This window comes from Macaca nemestrina, chromosome 12 (assembly GCF_043159975.1).
Source record: "Macaca nemestrina isolate mMacNem1 chromosome 12, mMacNem.hap1, whole genome shotgun sequence".
NCBI lineage: Eukaryota > Metazoa > Chordata > Mammalia > Primates > Cercopithecidae > Macaca > Macaca nemestrina.
In genome coordinates, this window is record NC_092136.1 from 58,156,610 (window position 1) to 58,172,380 (window position 15,771).

The 15,771-nt window shown below is 37.5% G+C and overlaps 1 protein-coding gene and 1 long non-coding RNA gene across 2 annotated transcripts in view; one reads left to right on the plus strand and one right to left on the minus strand.

Annotated features, from left to right (window-relative positions):
- Positions 1-1,870: 1,870 nt before the first annotated feature.
- Positions 1,871-15,771, minus strand: part of LOC139357516 (uncharacterized) — a 62,734-nt gene continuing 48,833 nt past the window's right edge. Inside the window, exon 3 of the long non-coding RNA XR_011610867.1 lies at positions 1,871-2,423. This is a non-coding gene — a long non-coding RNA (uncharacterized lncRNA). The remainder of the gene's footprint in view (positions 2,424-15,771) is intronic.
- Positions 11,966-12,904, plus strand: LOC105488722 (olfactory receptor 5P76-like). Its single transcript, XM_011753063.2, has one exon. It carries the CDS (start codon positions 11,966-11,968, stop codon positions 12,902-12,904), a length of 939 nt encoding a protein of 312 aa, XP_011751365.2.

Genomic DNA, 15,771 nt, shown 5'->3' on the forward strand with positions numbered 1-15,771 from the left:
TAAATTAAAACCACAATTAGTTATCACCTCACACCTATTAGGATAACTATTATGAAAAAAATCAACAGGTATTGGCAAGGATGTGGGGGATAGGCAAACTTTATACATTGTTAGTGGGGTTGTAAATTGGTGTGGCCAATATGGAAAACAGCGTAAAAATTCCTCAAAAAACTAAAAGTAGAACTACCATAGAATCTAGCAATCCTACTTGTAAGTATATAGCCAAAAGAATTGCAATCAGTTTCTCAAACGATTTATCCACTCCCATGTTCATTGCAATATTATTCACTGTAAGTAAGATATGGCAATAACTAGGTGTTTATTGATGGATGAGTGGATAAAGAAAATGAGATGTGTGTGTATAACATATACGTATATATGTACATATACATATATGTGTATGATATATGTGTATGTGTGTATATATGCAGTATATATGTATACATATATACTCTATAAGAGTCCATAGTATGTTTTATATAATATATATAACATATATTATTATATATGATACATGTACTCACATACACATACTATGGAATATTATTCAGCCATAAAAAGGAGAAATTCTGCCATTTTTGAAAACGTGAATGGAACTCAAGAACATTATTCTAAGTTAAATAAGCCAGACACATAAATGGAAATATTGCATGATCTCACTTATGAAATTTAAGTGGTCAAACTCATAAAGAGAGTGGAAAGATGGTTGCCAGGGATTGAAGGTGTTTGAGAAAAGAGAGGATTTGGGTCAAAGAGTACAAACTTTTGGTTTTAAGATGAGTAAGTTCTTGGCAAATAATGTATGGCATAGTAACTATAGGTAATAATGATGTATACTTGAAATTTGATAAGACAAGAGATATTAAGTGTTCTCACCACACATACACACACAATAACTATGAGGTGATGGGTATGTTAGCTTGATTCTATTGTTATTGCATGTCAATAAATTTTTTAAAAATCATGTTGTACATCTTAGATACAATTTTTGATTATCAATCATGCCTCAATAAAGCTGGAAATAAAATAATATTGCTTTTGTATATTATCTTTGTATATAGAGATCTTATTAAATTAGTAGTAGTTTGTTTTATAGATATCTGAGAATTTCCTGCTTGAATTGGAAACAAAGGAGAGTTTAAATTCTTCCTGTTTAATCTTTATATTTTTTGTTACTTTTTATTGCCTTATTTCAATACCTGGTACTTCTAATATAATGTTGAATAGAAGGAGTGAGGTTGGACCTTCTTGCCTTTTACCCAAATGTGGATGGAAGTCATTTAATATTTTACCACTAAGAATGATGTTAGTTGAAAGATTTTGTAGATACTCTTCCTCATTTTTTGTCACTATAGTTGTTACTGCTCTCTCTTCCCCTTTCCTGCATTTTTGGATTATTTGAACTTTTAAAAAAGTCCATTTGCACTTTTCCATTGGCATTTTTGGCATACCTCTTTGCATTACTTTTTAAATGATTGCTTTCAGAATTATAACATATGCTTCTAAATTTTTGGAGTTTACCTAGAGTTAATTAACTCACATAAAATATACAGACTTTGAGACCTTATATGCTTATTTTCTTCGTGCCACCTTTATGTTATAGTTGTCATATGTCTTACATCTCTGTACATAAATACCCCACAAGGCAATATTACAATTTTTATTTGCTGATTTATATGAATTTGAAAGGAATTAAGAGAAACACAGTGTTTTTTCTTAGCTTTATTGAGCTATAATTAACACATAAAAATTGTATCTATTTATGGTGTACAATGTAATATTTTGACATATGCATACATTATGAAATGATTAAATCAAGCAAATTAACATATCCATCACTTCACAAACTTATAAAATTTTTGTGATCAAAACATTTGAGATCTATTCTCTTAATTTGTAAGTATATTTTATTAAATATAGTCACCATGCTGTACAATAGATAGCCAGAAAAATATAATACATCTTTATATTAAACCAGCTTTTTACCATTTTAGATTATTTTCATACATTCCTACAAACAAGAGATTCCCTTTCTCCCCTTGACATTCTGCTTCTTGGTTGTATGATCAAGGTCACTTCTGTAACAACAGTGTCTTAATTCTACAGGAACAAATGAGAGGCCCAGAGATTGCCTTCCAGAACTGTCCGTCTGAAAGATCAAGGCAGAGTGTGTTTGCATCGAATTCCAGCCATTATTGGTTGGGGTTGCCCTTAGGAGAATTTACGGCTACCACATCTAGGATGTGCTTGCATGAGGACTAAGCAGGCTTCTAATGGTTTCCTAAAGGTCTTAGGCTTCAGATAAGACGTGGAGCATTCAAGTGGAGTGTTTTAGTGGTTAGCACTGGAAGCAGGAAACTGACAATGTGGATTGGAATCACCCAGCACAAGATGCTTGAACTCCTCAGTCTCAGTTCTCTCATCTGAAAAAATAAGGGCAATAAAAATACCTCATAAAATTGTTGTAAGGATTAAATGAGTGTAAACTGTTAAGCATAGTTGTTGGTATAAAGCAACCTCTGAATGAATGCTGGTTCTAATTATCTTGGTAGGGTAAACCTGCTTTCTCAAAAGAAGGGCTTCAGGGGTTAAGATAGGAGATTCTAAAATTAGGATTAGCAAGAGAATTAGGGAAAAATTGAGTATTTGGGTTGAAAATACCTGTATTCTACCACTGTCTCCCTATATCATAAGGAACCACTCAAGAGACAACTCTTTGAGATATCAATGGTGAGAGATTATTTCTTATCTGGGAATCATCCAAACATCTATTTTTCGAGACAGAGTTTCACTCTTGTTGCCCAGGCTGGAATGCAGTGGCACAACCTCGGCTCGCTGCAGCCTCCACCTCCTGGATTCAAGCTATTCTCCTGCCTCAGCCTCCCAAGTAGCTGGGATTACAGGCGCCTGCCACCGTGCCGAGCTAATTTTTGTATTTTTAGTAGAGACAGGGCTTCACCACGTTGGCAAGTCTGGTCTCAAACTCCTGACCACGGGTGATCTGCCTGCTTTGGCCTCTCAAAGTACTGGGATTACAGGCATAAGCCACTGCGCCCAGCCTACATCTTTTTAATGTGTACATCTTTATAAAATTTTCGAGGCATTTATTTTCTTAGTTTTGCTCTGATAATTAGTGTATATGTGTTAAAATGTTTTATTATTTAACATTCAACTTTACATCAAGTTCTACCTCATATTCCCCTAAGTTACTTAATGGTACATCTTATAGATAGATATCAATACAACATTCTTTTCAATAAACACATACTGAATAGGTAAAACTAAGGCTAGTATTTTACATCTGAAGTTTAGTATTGAATATTTCTTAATCATAAATATCATAGTAAACTTGTAACCAGCATTTATTTAAAAAGCAATTTGTTATATTATACCCTCTAATAATTATTAAAGGTTATAGAACTGTAAATGAACACTTAGAGACAACAGAATAAATTGACCACTTGAGAACTGACAGAATCTTGAAAGATAAGTTGTTTATGTGTGTGAATTGAACTGCTCAATATCCGCTACAGAAAATGATCATGTTCCATGAGGCTTTTGAATTCACATTTGAATCTCTAGAGTCTTTTCCTCAAGGGAAAACAAAAATGAAATATAGCTGTATAGCCACCATGGCTTTTATTTGTTACTCAAAGATAAATGAGTTCTCATTTCAAGAGGTAAGACTTTAGCTTTTGTTAATGAATCTGATGTATTGATATTCATTTGCCATTTGAGAACACTTTATTCTCTAAAGTTATATCTGTACTCACAAGCCATAGTGCAGAAACAGGACAGATATAATCAAGCAATAAGCTAGTGAACAACTTTGACAAAATTTCTCTGTTTCCACCATCACTTTCATGTGAATAAACAGGAATAATCCAGTTATCAGAATTCATTGTTTATCTACCCACGAGACAGAAACCCTTACAGTCTTTCAATACTATTCAAACTTTGCACTATGCCATATGCTAATAAACTCAGTACTTTCAAGATGCTTTCAGCACTTACTGGTATTTAAAGTTATAAAGATTTTAAGTGTTTCAAAATGTAAAGATATTAGCAATATGTGTAGAAAGACTTACTTTGTTTATAGGTCTGAATGCTGTTAGCTTCAAGGCAATAACATATTAGACAAAACTTGGGATATAAAGTTAGAAAATTTGGAGATGAGTGTCAACCTGGCCACCAGTTGGGTGATCCTTCTTCAATTTTTAGGTTATACTTTATTCGACTATATATTATGTTGAAAATAATATTATTTTATTCTACACAACTACAATTAGAAAACATTGTTACAGTGAAAGATATTTGATTTGTTCAAATAAATGTGTTTTATATACTGAATAGCAATCATACTTTTTGCATAGTGATTATATTGATAATTCAAACTACTTGAAAAGTAAAACAATAATATAACATATTCAATTATTAATATTTTTAAAGTATTTAACACATTTATGTGACCTAATTCATAACCGTAATTAGAAATTCCTTTCTTATAAGAGTTAAAAACAAATTGACTTTTCCTTTTCTAAAAAAAATGGCTTATTTCACTGATACATGTTGTGAAACATGTAATTAACCAAGTGTCTCCCTTACATATTAGCTGTAAGAAGACATAAATGATAAAATGTTATCCACTCATTGCCAGGAGTATTGAATGATTTATGTTTATTTATTGTATAGTTACTAAAAGAATGGGTAGTCGTACTTCCTAGAGTTCATGTTCTAACTCCACCATTTGGTGTGTAACCTTGTACAAGTTACAGAATCTCTTTCAAATTCAGTTTATGCATCCATAAAATAATAATGAAATGAATATTATTTTATGGAAAGTGAACCAAAATTCCTAGCCCTCTGCCTGTCATTTAGTAAACATATAATAAATGTTAGCTATTACTCAAGTCTTTATTACACAACTCTATATGTATACATATTTTTAAATACGAGTCCCTTTTGTTATTCTCAACTATCTTAAATTTTTTAACCTTTGGGTTTAAAGCCACTTTAAGTGCATTTTTGGAAACAATATGACATAGTAAGAAAAAGACATTATTTGGAGGATCTTTTCTGGTGTTTGTGCTAAAAAAAACTTCTTGAGGAGAGCAAGATGGCCGAATAGGAACAGCTCCAGCCTCCAGCTCCCAGTGGGAGCAACACAGAAGACCAGTGATTTCTGCATTTTCAATTGAGGTACTGGGTTCATCTCACTGGGGAGTGCCGGACAATCGGTGCTGGTCAGCTAGTGCAGCCCGACCAGTGAGAGCTGAAGCAGGGCGAGGCATCGCCTCACCTGGGAAGTACAAGGGGGAAGGGAATCCCTTTTCCTAGCCAAGGGAAACTGAGACATACAACACCTGGAAAATTGGGTAACTCCCACCCTAATATTGTGCTTTACCAAGGGTCTTAGCAAACGGCACACCAGGAGATTATATCCCACACCTGGCCGGGAGAGTCCCACACCCAGGGAACCACCCTCATTGCTAGCACAGCAGTCTGAGATCTAACTGCAAGGCCACAGCAAGGCTGGGGGAGGGGTGCCCGCCATTGCTGAGGCTTTAGTAGGTAAACAAAGCCTCTGGGAAGCTCCAACTGGGTGGAGCCCATGGTAGCTCAAGGAGGCCTGCCTGTCTCTGTAGACTCCACCTCTTGGTGGAGTCTGACAGCTGTCTGACAGCTTTGAAGAGAGCCATGGATCTCCCAGCACAGAGGCTGAGATCTGAGAATGGACAGACTGCCTGCTCAAGTGGGTCCCTGACCCCTGAGTAGCCTAACTGGGAGACATCCCCCACTAGGTTCAGACTGACACCTCACACCTCACACAGCAGGGTACACCCCTGAGACGAAGCTTCCAGAGCAAGAATCAGACAGCAGCACTCTATATTATTGCTAAATATAGAATTTAGCAATATTCTATATTCTGCAGCCTCTGCTGCTGATACCCAGGCAAACAGGGTCTGAAGTGGACCTCAAGCAATCTCCAACAGACTTACAGCTGAGGGTCCTGACTGTTAGAAGGAAAACTAACAAACAGAAAGGACACCCACACCAAAACCCCATCAGTACGTCACCAGCATCAAAGACCAAAGGCAGATAAAAACCACAAAGATGGGGAAAAAGCAGGGCAGAAAAGCTGGAAATTCAAAAAATCAGAGTGCATCTCCCCCTCCAAAGGAACGCAGCTCATCACCAGCTATGGATCAAAGTTGGATGGAGAATGACTTTGACAAGTTGAGAGGAGAAGGCTTCAGTCAATCAAACTTCTCAGAGCTAAAGGAGGAACTATGTACCCAGTGCAAAGAAACTAAAAATCTTTAAAAAAGAATGGAAGAATGGATAACTAGAATAATCAATGCAGAGAAGGCCATAAACGAACTGACAGAGACAAAAACCATGACACGAGAAATACGTGACAAACGCATAAACTTCAGTAACTGACTTGATCAACTGGAAGAAAGAGTATCAATGATTGAAGATCAAATGAATGAAATGAAGCGAGAAGAGAAGTCTAGAGAAAAAAAAGGAAAAAGAAATGAACAAAGCCTCCAAGAAATATGGGATTATGTGAAAAGACCAAATCTACGTCTGGTTGGTGTGCCTGAAAGTGAGGGGGAAAATGGAACCAAGTTGGAAAACACTGTGCAGGATATCATCCAGGGGAACTTCCCCAACCTAGTAAGGCAGGCCAACATTCAAATTCAGGAAATACAAAGAATGCCACAAAGATACTCCTCGAGAAGAGCAACTCCAAGACACATAATTGTCAGATTCACTGAAGCTGAAATGAAGGAAAAAATGTTAAGAGAGCAGCCAGAGAGAAAGGTCGGGTTACACACAAAGGGAAGCCCATCAGACTAACAGCAGATCTCTCGGCAGAAACTCTATAAGCCAGAAGTGGCCAATATTCAGCATTCTTAAAGAAAAGAATTTTCAAACCAGAATTTCATATCCAGCCAAACTAAGTTTCATCAGTGAAGGAGAAATAAAATCCTTTACAGACAAGCAAATGCTTAGAGATTTTGTCACCACCAGGCCTGCCCTACGAGAGATCCTGAAGGAAGCACTAAATATGGAAAGGAACAACCGGTACCAGTCATTGCAAAAACATGCCAAAATATAAAGACCATCGATGCTAGGAAGAAACTGCATCAACTAACGAGCAAAATAACCAGCTAATATCACAATGACAGGATCAAGTTCACACATAACAATATTAACCTTAAATGTAAATGGACTAAACGGTCCAATTAAAAGACACAGACTGGCAAATTGGATAAAGAGTCATGACCCATCAATTTGCTGTATTCAGGAGACCCATCTCACATGCAGAGACACACATAGGCTCAAAATAAAGGGATGGAGGAAGACCTACCAAGCAAATGGAGAACAAAAAAAAGCAGGGGTTGTAATCCTAGTCTCTGATAAAACAGACTTTAAACCATCAAAGATCAAAAGAGACAAAGAAGGCCATTACATAATGGTAAAGGGTTCAATTCAACAGGAAGAGCTAACTACCCTAAATATATATGCACCCAATACAGGAGCACCCAGATTCATAAAGCAAGTCCTTAGAGACTTACAAAGTGACTTAGACTCCCATACAATAATTATGGGAGACTTCAACACCCCACTGTCAACATTAGACAGATCAATGAGACAGAAAGTTAACAAGGATATCCAGGAATTGAACTCAACTCTGCACCAAGCGGACCTGATAGACATCTACAGAACTCTCCACCCCAAATCAACAGACTATACATTCTTCTCAGCACCACATCGCACCTATTCCAAAATTGACCACATAGTTGGAAGTAAAGTACTCCTCAGCAAACGTAAAAGAACAGAAATTATAACTAACTGTCTCTCAGACCACAGTGAAATCAAACCAGAACTCAGGACTAAGAAAATCAATCAAAACCGCTCAACTACATGGAAACTGAACAACCTGCTCCTGAATGACTACTGGGTACATAACGAAATGAAGGCAGAAATAAAGATGTTCTTTGAAACCAATGAGAACAAAAATACAACATACCAGAATCTCTGGGACACATTAAAAGCAGTGTGTAGAGGGAAATTCATAGCACGAAATGCCCATAAGAGAAAGCTGGAAAGATCTAAACTTGATGCCCTAACATCACAATTAAAAGAACTAGAAAAGCAAGAGCAAACACATTCAAAAGCTAGCAGAAGGCAAGAAATAACTAAGATCAGAGCAGAACTGAAGGAGATAGAGACACAAAAAACCCCCCAAAAATCAATGAATCCAGGAGCTGATTTTTTGAAAAGATCAACAAAATTGATAGACTGCTAGCAAGACTAATAAAGAAGAAAAGAGAGAAGAATCAAATAGATGCAATAAAAAATGGTAAAGGGGTATCACCACCAACCCCACAGAAATACAAACTACCATCAGAGAATACTATAAACACCTCTATGCAAATAAACTAGAAAATCTAGAAGAAATGGATAATTTCCTGGACACGTACACTCTTCCAAGACTAAACCAGGAAGAAGTTGCATCCCTGAATAGACCAATAGCAGGCTCTGAAATTGAGGCAATAATTAATAGCCTACCAACCAAAAAATGTCCAGGACCAGATGGATTCACAGTCGAATTCTACCGGAGGTACAAAGAGGAGCTGGTACCATTCCTTCTGAAACTATTCCAATCAATAGAAAAAGAAGGAATCCTCCCTAACGCATTTTATGAGGCCAACATCATCCTGATACCAAAGCCTGGCAGAGACACAACAAAAAAAAGAGAATTTTAGAGCAATATCCCTGTTGAATATCGATGCAAAAATCTTCAATAAAATACTGGCAAACCGAATCCAGCAGCACATCAAAAAGCTTATCCACCATGATCTAGTGGGCTTCATCCCTGGGATGCAAGGCTGGTTCAACATACGCAAATCAATAAATGTAATCCAGCATATAAACAGCACCAAAGACAAAAACCACATGATTATCTCAATAGATGCAGAAAAGGCCTTTGACAACATTCAATAGCCCTTCATGCTAAAAACTCTTAATAAACTAGGTATTGATGGAACGTATCTCAAAATAATCAAAACTATTTATGACAAACCCACAGCCAATATCATACTGAATGGGCAAAAACTGGAAGCATTTCCTTTGAAAACTGGCACAAGACAGGGATGCCCTCTCTCACCACTCCCATTCAACATAGTGTTGGAAGTTCTGGCTAGGGCAATCAGGCAAGAGAAAGAAATAAAGTGTATTCAGTTAGGAAAAGAAGTAAAATTATCCCTGTTTGCAGATGACATGATTGTATGTTTAGAAAACCCCATCATGTCAGCCTAAAATCTCCTTAAGCTGATAAGCAACTTCAGCAAAGTCTCAGGATACAAAATTAATGTGCAAAAATCACAAGCATTCTTATACACCAGTAACAGACAAACAGAGAGCCAAATCATGAATGAACTTCCATTCAAAATTGCTTCAAAGAGAATAAAATACCTAGGAATCCAACTGACAAGGGATGTAAAGGACCTCTTCAAGGAGAACTACAAACCACTGCTCAGTGAAATAAAAGAGGACACAAACAAATGGAAGAATATACCATGCTCATGGATAGGAAGAATCAACATCGTGAAAATGGCCATACTGCCCAAGGTTATTTATAGATTCAATGCCATCCCCATCAAGCTACCAATGAGTTTCTTCACAGAATTGGAAAAAACTGCTTTAAAGTTCATATGGAACCAAAAAAGAGCCTGCATTGCCAAGACAATCCTAAGTCAAAAGAACAATGCTGGAGGCATCACGCTACCTGACTTCAAACTATACTACAAGGCTACAGTAGCCAAAACAGCATGGTACTGGTACCAAAACAGAGATATAGACCAATGGAACAGATCAGAGCCCTCAGAAATAATACCACACATCTACAGCCATCTGATCTTTGATAAACCTGAGAAAAACAAGAAATAGGGAAAGGATTCCCTATTTAATAAATGGTGCTGGGAAAATTGGCTAGCCATAAGTAGAAAGTTGAAACTGGATCTTTTCCTTACTCCTTATATGAAAATTAATTCAAGATGGATTAGAGACTTAAATGTTAGATCTAAAACCATAAAAACCCTAGAAGAAAACCTAGGTAATACCATTCAGGACATAGGCATGGGCAAGGACTTCATGTCTAAAACACCAAAAGCAATGGCAACAAAAGCCAAAATTGACAAATGGGATCTAATTAAACTAAAGAGCTTCTGTACAGCAAAAGAAACTACCATCAGAGTGAACAGGCAACCTACAGAATGGGAGAAAATTTTTTGCAATCTACTCATCTGACAAAGGGCTAATATCCAGAACCTACAAAGAACTCAAATAAATTTACCAGAAAAAAAGAAATAACCCCATCAAAAAGTGGGCAAAGGATATGAACAGACATTTCTCAAAAGAAGACATGCATACAGCCAACAGACACATGAAAAAATGCTCATCATCACTGGCCGTCAGAGAAATGCAAATCAAAACCACAATGGGATACCATCTCACACCAGTTAGAATGGCAATCATTAAAAAGTCAGGAAACAACAGGTGCTGGAGAGGATGTGGAGAAATAGGAACACTTTTACACTGTTGGTGGGATTGTAAACTGGTTCAACCATTGTGGAAAACAGTATGGCAATTCCTCAAGGATCTAGAACTAGAAATACCATATGACCCAGTCATCCCATTACTGGGTATATACCCAAAGGATTATAAATCATGCTGCTATAAAGACACATGCACACATATGTTTATTACAGCACTATTCACAATAGCAAAGACTTGGAATCAACCCAAATGTCCATCAGTGACAGACTGGATGAAGAAAATGTGGCACATATACACCATGGAATACTATGCAGCCACAAAAAAGGATGAGTTTGTGTCCTTTGTGGAGACATGGATACAGCTGGAAACCATCATTCTGAGCAAACTATCGCAAGAACAGAAAACCAAACACCGCACGTTCTCACTCATAGGTGGGAATTGAACAATGAGATCACTTGGACTCTGGAAGGGGAACATCACACACCAGGGCCTATTATGGCGAGGGGAGAGCGGGGAGGGATGGCATTGGGAGTTATACCTGATGTAAATGATGAGTTGATGGGTGCTGACGAGTTGGTGGGTGCAGCACACCAACATGGCACAAGTATACATATGTAACAAACCTGCACGTTGTGCACATGTACCCTAGAACTTAAAGTATAATAAAAAAAAATTTAAAAAAATAATAAATGCTTATCAAGTATGGTTAACCTCAACATGACTCTTCATCTTAAGACATTTTATTTCACAATAACCTTGTTGCTATATAAATGTCTATATCAAATATTAAACAAGTAATTTGGGGCTTTTCAAAAAGAAATACAAATTGTTAATTTCTGATTTAAATTATAATTAGTATATATCCTTTATTGAATTACATTCAATAAAATATTTGGAAAAAAAAAAAAACTTTTTTAGAAACATAGACTTGGCCGGGTGTGGTGGCTCACACCTGTAATCCCGGCACTTTGGGAGGCTGAGGCAGGCCGATCACAAGGTTGGGAGATCGAGACCATCCTGGCTAACATGGTAAAACCCCATCTCTACTAAAAATACAGAAAGATTAGTCGGGCATGGTGGTGGGTGCCTGTAGTTCCAGCTACTCGGGAGGCTGAGGCAGGAGAATGGTGTGAACCTGGAAGGCGGAGTTTGCAGTGAGTGGATATCTTGCCACTGCACTCCAGACTGGGCGACAGAGCAAGACTCCCTCTCAAAAAAAAAAAAAAAAAAAAAAAAAAAAGAGAGAAACATAAACTCATCATTTGATGTGAAAAATGTACTGATGTTGAATGTCTTCAAAATGACTTCTAGTGAAAGTGAAACCAACAAGTTTTTACTGCTTTAATGTGCTGTTCTCATCATGGGTTCATTTAGTCAGCAGCCACTTCGTCTCATGGATTCCCTGGAAGATGGGAATCACACTGCTGTGATGGAGTGCATCTTACTGGGCTTAACAGATAGTCCAATCCTTGGAGTCATCCTCTTCATGATTATCCTATGCATCTACCTGGTGACCATATCTGGCAATCTCAGCACAATCATTCTTATCAGAATCTCTTCTCAGCTTCATCATCTTATGTACATTTTTCTGAGTCACTTGGCTTTTGTTGACATGGGCTATTCATCTTCTGTCACACCCAACATGCTTATGAACTTCCTCATAGAGAGAAATACAATCTCTTACCTTGGATGTGCCATCCAGCTTAGTTCAGTGTTTTTCTTTGGCACAGTCGAATGCTTCCTTCTGGCTGCCATGGCCTATGATCGCTTTGTGGCAATTTGCAGCCCACTGCTTTATTCAACCAAAATGTCCACACAAGTCTGTGTTCAGCTACTCCTAGTGGCTTATACAGGTGGTTTTCTTAACTCTTCCTCCTCTACCTTTTCCTTCCTGTCTTTATTCTTCTGTGGACCAAATCAAGTCAATCATTTTTTCTGTGATTTTACTCCTTTACTTGAACTCTCCTGTTCTGATACGAGTATCCCTGCAGTCATTCCCTCATTTTCTACTGGCTCCATCATTGTGGTCACTGTGTGTGTCATAGCCCTCTCCTACATCTACATCCTCATCACCATCCTGAAGATGCGCTTCACTGAGGGGCGCCACAAGGCCTTCTCCACCTGCACCTCCCACCTCACTGCAGTCACTCTGTTCTACGGGACCATTACATTCATTTATGTGATGCCCAAGTCCAGCTACTCAACTGACCAGAACAAGGTGGTGTCTGTGTTCTACGTGGCGGTGATTCCCATGTTGAACCCCCTGATCTACAGCCTCAGGAACAAGGAGATTATAGGGGCTCTGAAGAGAGAGCTTAAAAATATTTTCTAGTGATGTCTGTTCTTTTTTATAATGATTGACAAAGTAATATTCCATAAATAAAGTAATGAAAAGAAATTGAACGTCTGAAACATAGCTGGCCATACATCATTACCAGCATTGAGCTTTTGTTAGTAGTGGGTGGATTTTCAGCTATCAAATAGTAAATCAGAGGCACATAGTAAATTACCTCTACAAAATTAAGTTAAATTTATAATTTAAAAAAGTCAAATGTGTTTATATTTTAAAAATACACAATCTACTGAAAATTCTTTTTAAGATAGAATTTTTGAAAGAAGTTATCTGCTGTAATTAGACTTGAAGACATATGAACTAAAGAGACAAGTCATCTGCTTGCTACACACCTAACAGATACTGTTGATACAGGGGTAGGATAACTTTAGTAAACACTTTTGTTTATAAATGGGGAATACAGGAGTCACATAGCAATCACTGTCCCATAACATTTACAAAAATCAGCTGGATACAAATTGCCATTTTCTTGATCAGGGGCCAGTCATTGGTACCTGTTAAATAGGTTCTTTCTCTCTTGGCTCTGCCCTCTGGGCTTTTGGTTCTATCCTCTGAATCATCCTTCCCTTTCCAGAAAAAAAACCAAAAACAAAAAACAAAAACATGTTATAGCTGAATAGTCTGGATAATCAAAGGGAATGTAATAAGAGACTACAAAATTGTGAGCAGAACTTAGGAAAAGCTTCAAAGGTAATGCCATATTCCAGGGATAGTGATCTGCTGAAAACCTGGAGGGGCAAAAGATGTGGGCAGTTACTAGAACCTGGAGAGCTGTGATGAGAGGACCACCTGTCAGGTGATATGGCATTTGGTGGAGGGTCACGGCCAACTCAGGTGACCCAAAAGGGGAAGAGCCAGAGAAGTACCCAAGCCTCAGTCTCCTCTGCCAGTGTCTCCCAGAAGCCACAGGCAAGGGAGTCTGTTGATGTAGTCCACATAGGTCAGCCTCTTGGTGCTATGTCAAGGTGGAAATGGGTAGACCACTGTGGTCAGAGAAGACTTATTCCACTGTGGTCAGTGGAATAAAACTAGAAATTAATTGCAAGAGGAATTTTGGAAATGATCCAAATACGTAGAAATTAAGCAATATGCTCCTGAATGACCAGTGGGTCAATGAAGAAATTAAGAAAGAAATTCCGAAATTTCTTGAAACAAATGATAATGGAAACACAACCCACCAAAATTTATGAGATATAGCAAAAGCACTACTAAGAGGGAAGTTTATAGCTATAACTGCCTACATCAAAAAAGAGAAAAAGCTTCAAATAAACAATGTAGTGATGAATCTTAAAGAACTACAAAAGCAAAAGCAAGCCTAATGGCAAAGTAGAAGAAAAGAAATAATAATAATTGAAGCAGAAATAAATGAAATTGAAATGAAGAAAACAATACAAAAGATCAATGAAACGAAAAATTTGTTTTCTGAAAAGTTAACTACAGCCTCTACCTCCTGACTTCCAGTGATCCTCCTATGTCAGTCTCCTGAGTAGGTGGGACTACAGGTATGCACTACCAGACTGGGATGATTTTTAAATTTTTTGTAGAGATGAGGTTTTACCATGTTGCCCAGACAGGTCTCAAACTCCTGGTCTCGAGCAATCTGCCTGCCGTGGACTCCCAATGTTTGCTTTAATAGGTGCAAAGTCTCACTCTGTCACCCAGGCTGGAGTGCAGTGGTATGGTCATAGCTCACTGCAGCTTTGACCTGGGTCCAAGTGATCTTCCTGCTTCAGCTTCGCAAGTAGCTGGGACCACAGGTGTGCACCACCACACCTGACTAACAAAATGTGTATTCCATACAATGGAATATTATTCAACATTTAAAAGAATGAAATTCTGATGCATGCTACAACATGGATGAACCTTAAAAACATTATGTTAAGTGAAAGAAGCCAGTCACAAAAGACCACATGTTATAAGATCCCATTCATATAAAATGCTAGAATAGGAAAATTCATAGGCATGGGAAGATTTGTGTTTGCTAGGGGCTGGCAGGAGGTTGGAGTTGAAAGATGGGAAGTGACTGTTAATAGATACAGGGCTTTTTGGAGTGATACAAATGTTCTTAAATTACATAGTGGCAATGATTGAACAAGTGTGAATAAAATAAGTACCACTGAATTACATAAAAGGCAAAAAAAGAAAATGAGGTACACATACACAATGGAGTACTATTCAGCCATAAAAAAGAATGAGATCTTGTCATTTGCAACAACACGAATGGGGCTGGAGATCATCATGTTAAGTGAAATTATCCAGGCACAGAAAGAGAAACATTTCATGTTCTCACTTATACGTGGGAGTTAAAAATCAAAACAATTGAACTCATGGACATAGAGAGTAGAAGGACGGTTACCAGAGGCTGGGGGAGTGGTGGAGGCCTGGTGGTGAGGTGGTGATGGTTAACGTATACAAAAAAGAAATTGAAAGAATGAATAAGACATACTATTTGACAGCACAAAAGGATGACTATAGTCAGTGATAACTCAGAGTGTAACTGGATTATTTGTAACACAAAAGATAAATGCTTGAGGGAATGGATACCCCATTCTCCATGATATGATTACTTCACATTGCATGCCTGAATCAAAACATCTCATGTAGCCTATAAATATATATGCACCTACTATATACCCCCAAAATTAAATAATTAAAAATAAACTATTCTCCAATGTACTCAAGGAGATAAGTACAAGGATGTTTATAATGGCATTGAAAGATATCTCATCAGAAGACATCTCTTGATTTTTACTCTCTCTTGTCCAACTGTGTTATATCTACTTCTGCCCCTTTGTTTCCATTCTTAGTAAATGAGATCTCTATTCACTCAATCAGGCCATAAAATG

What these genes read in the sequence shown, in the direction of transcription:
- LOC105488722 (XM_011753063.2), top strand. Translation starts at nt 11,966, where the DNA reads ATGGATTCCCTGGAAGATGGGAATCACACTGCTGTGATGGAGTGCATC.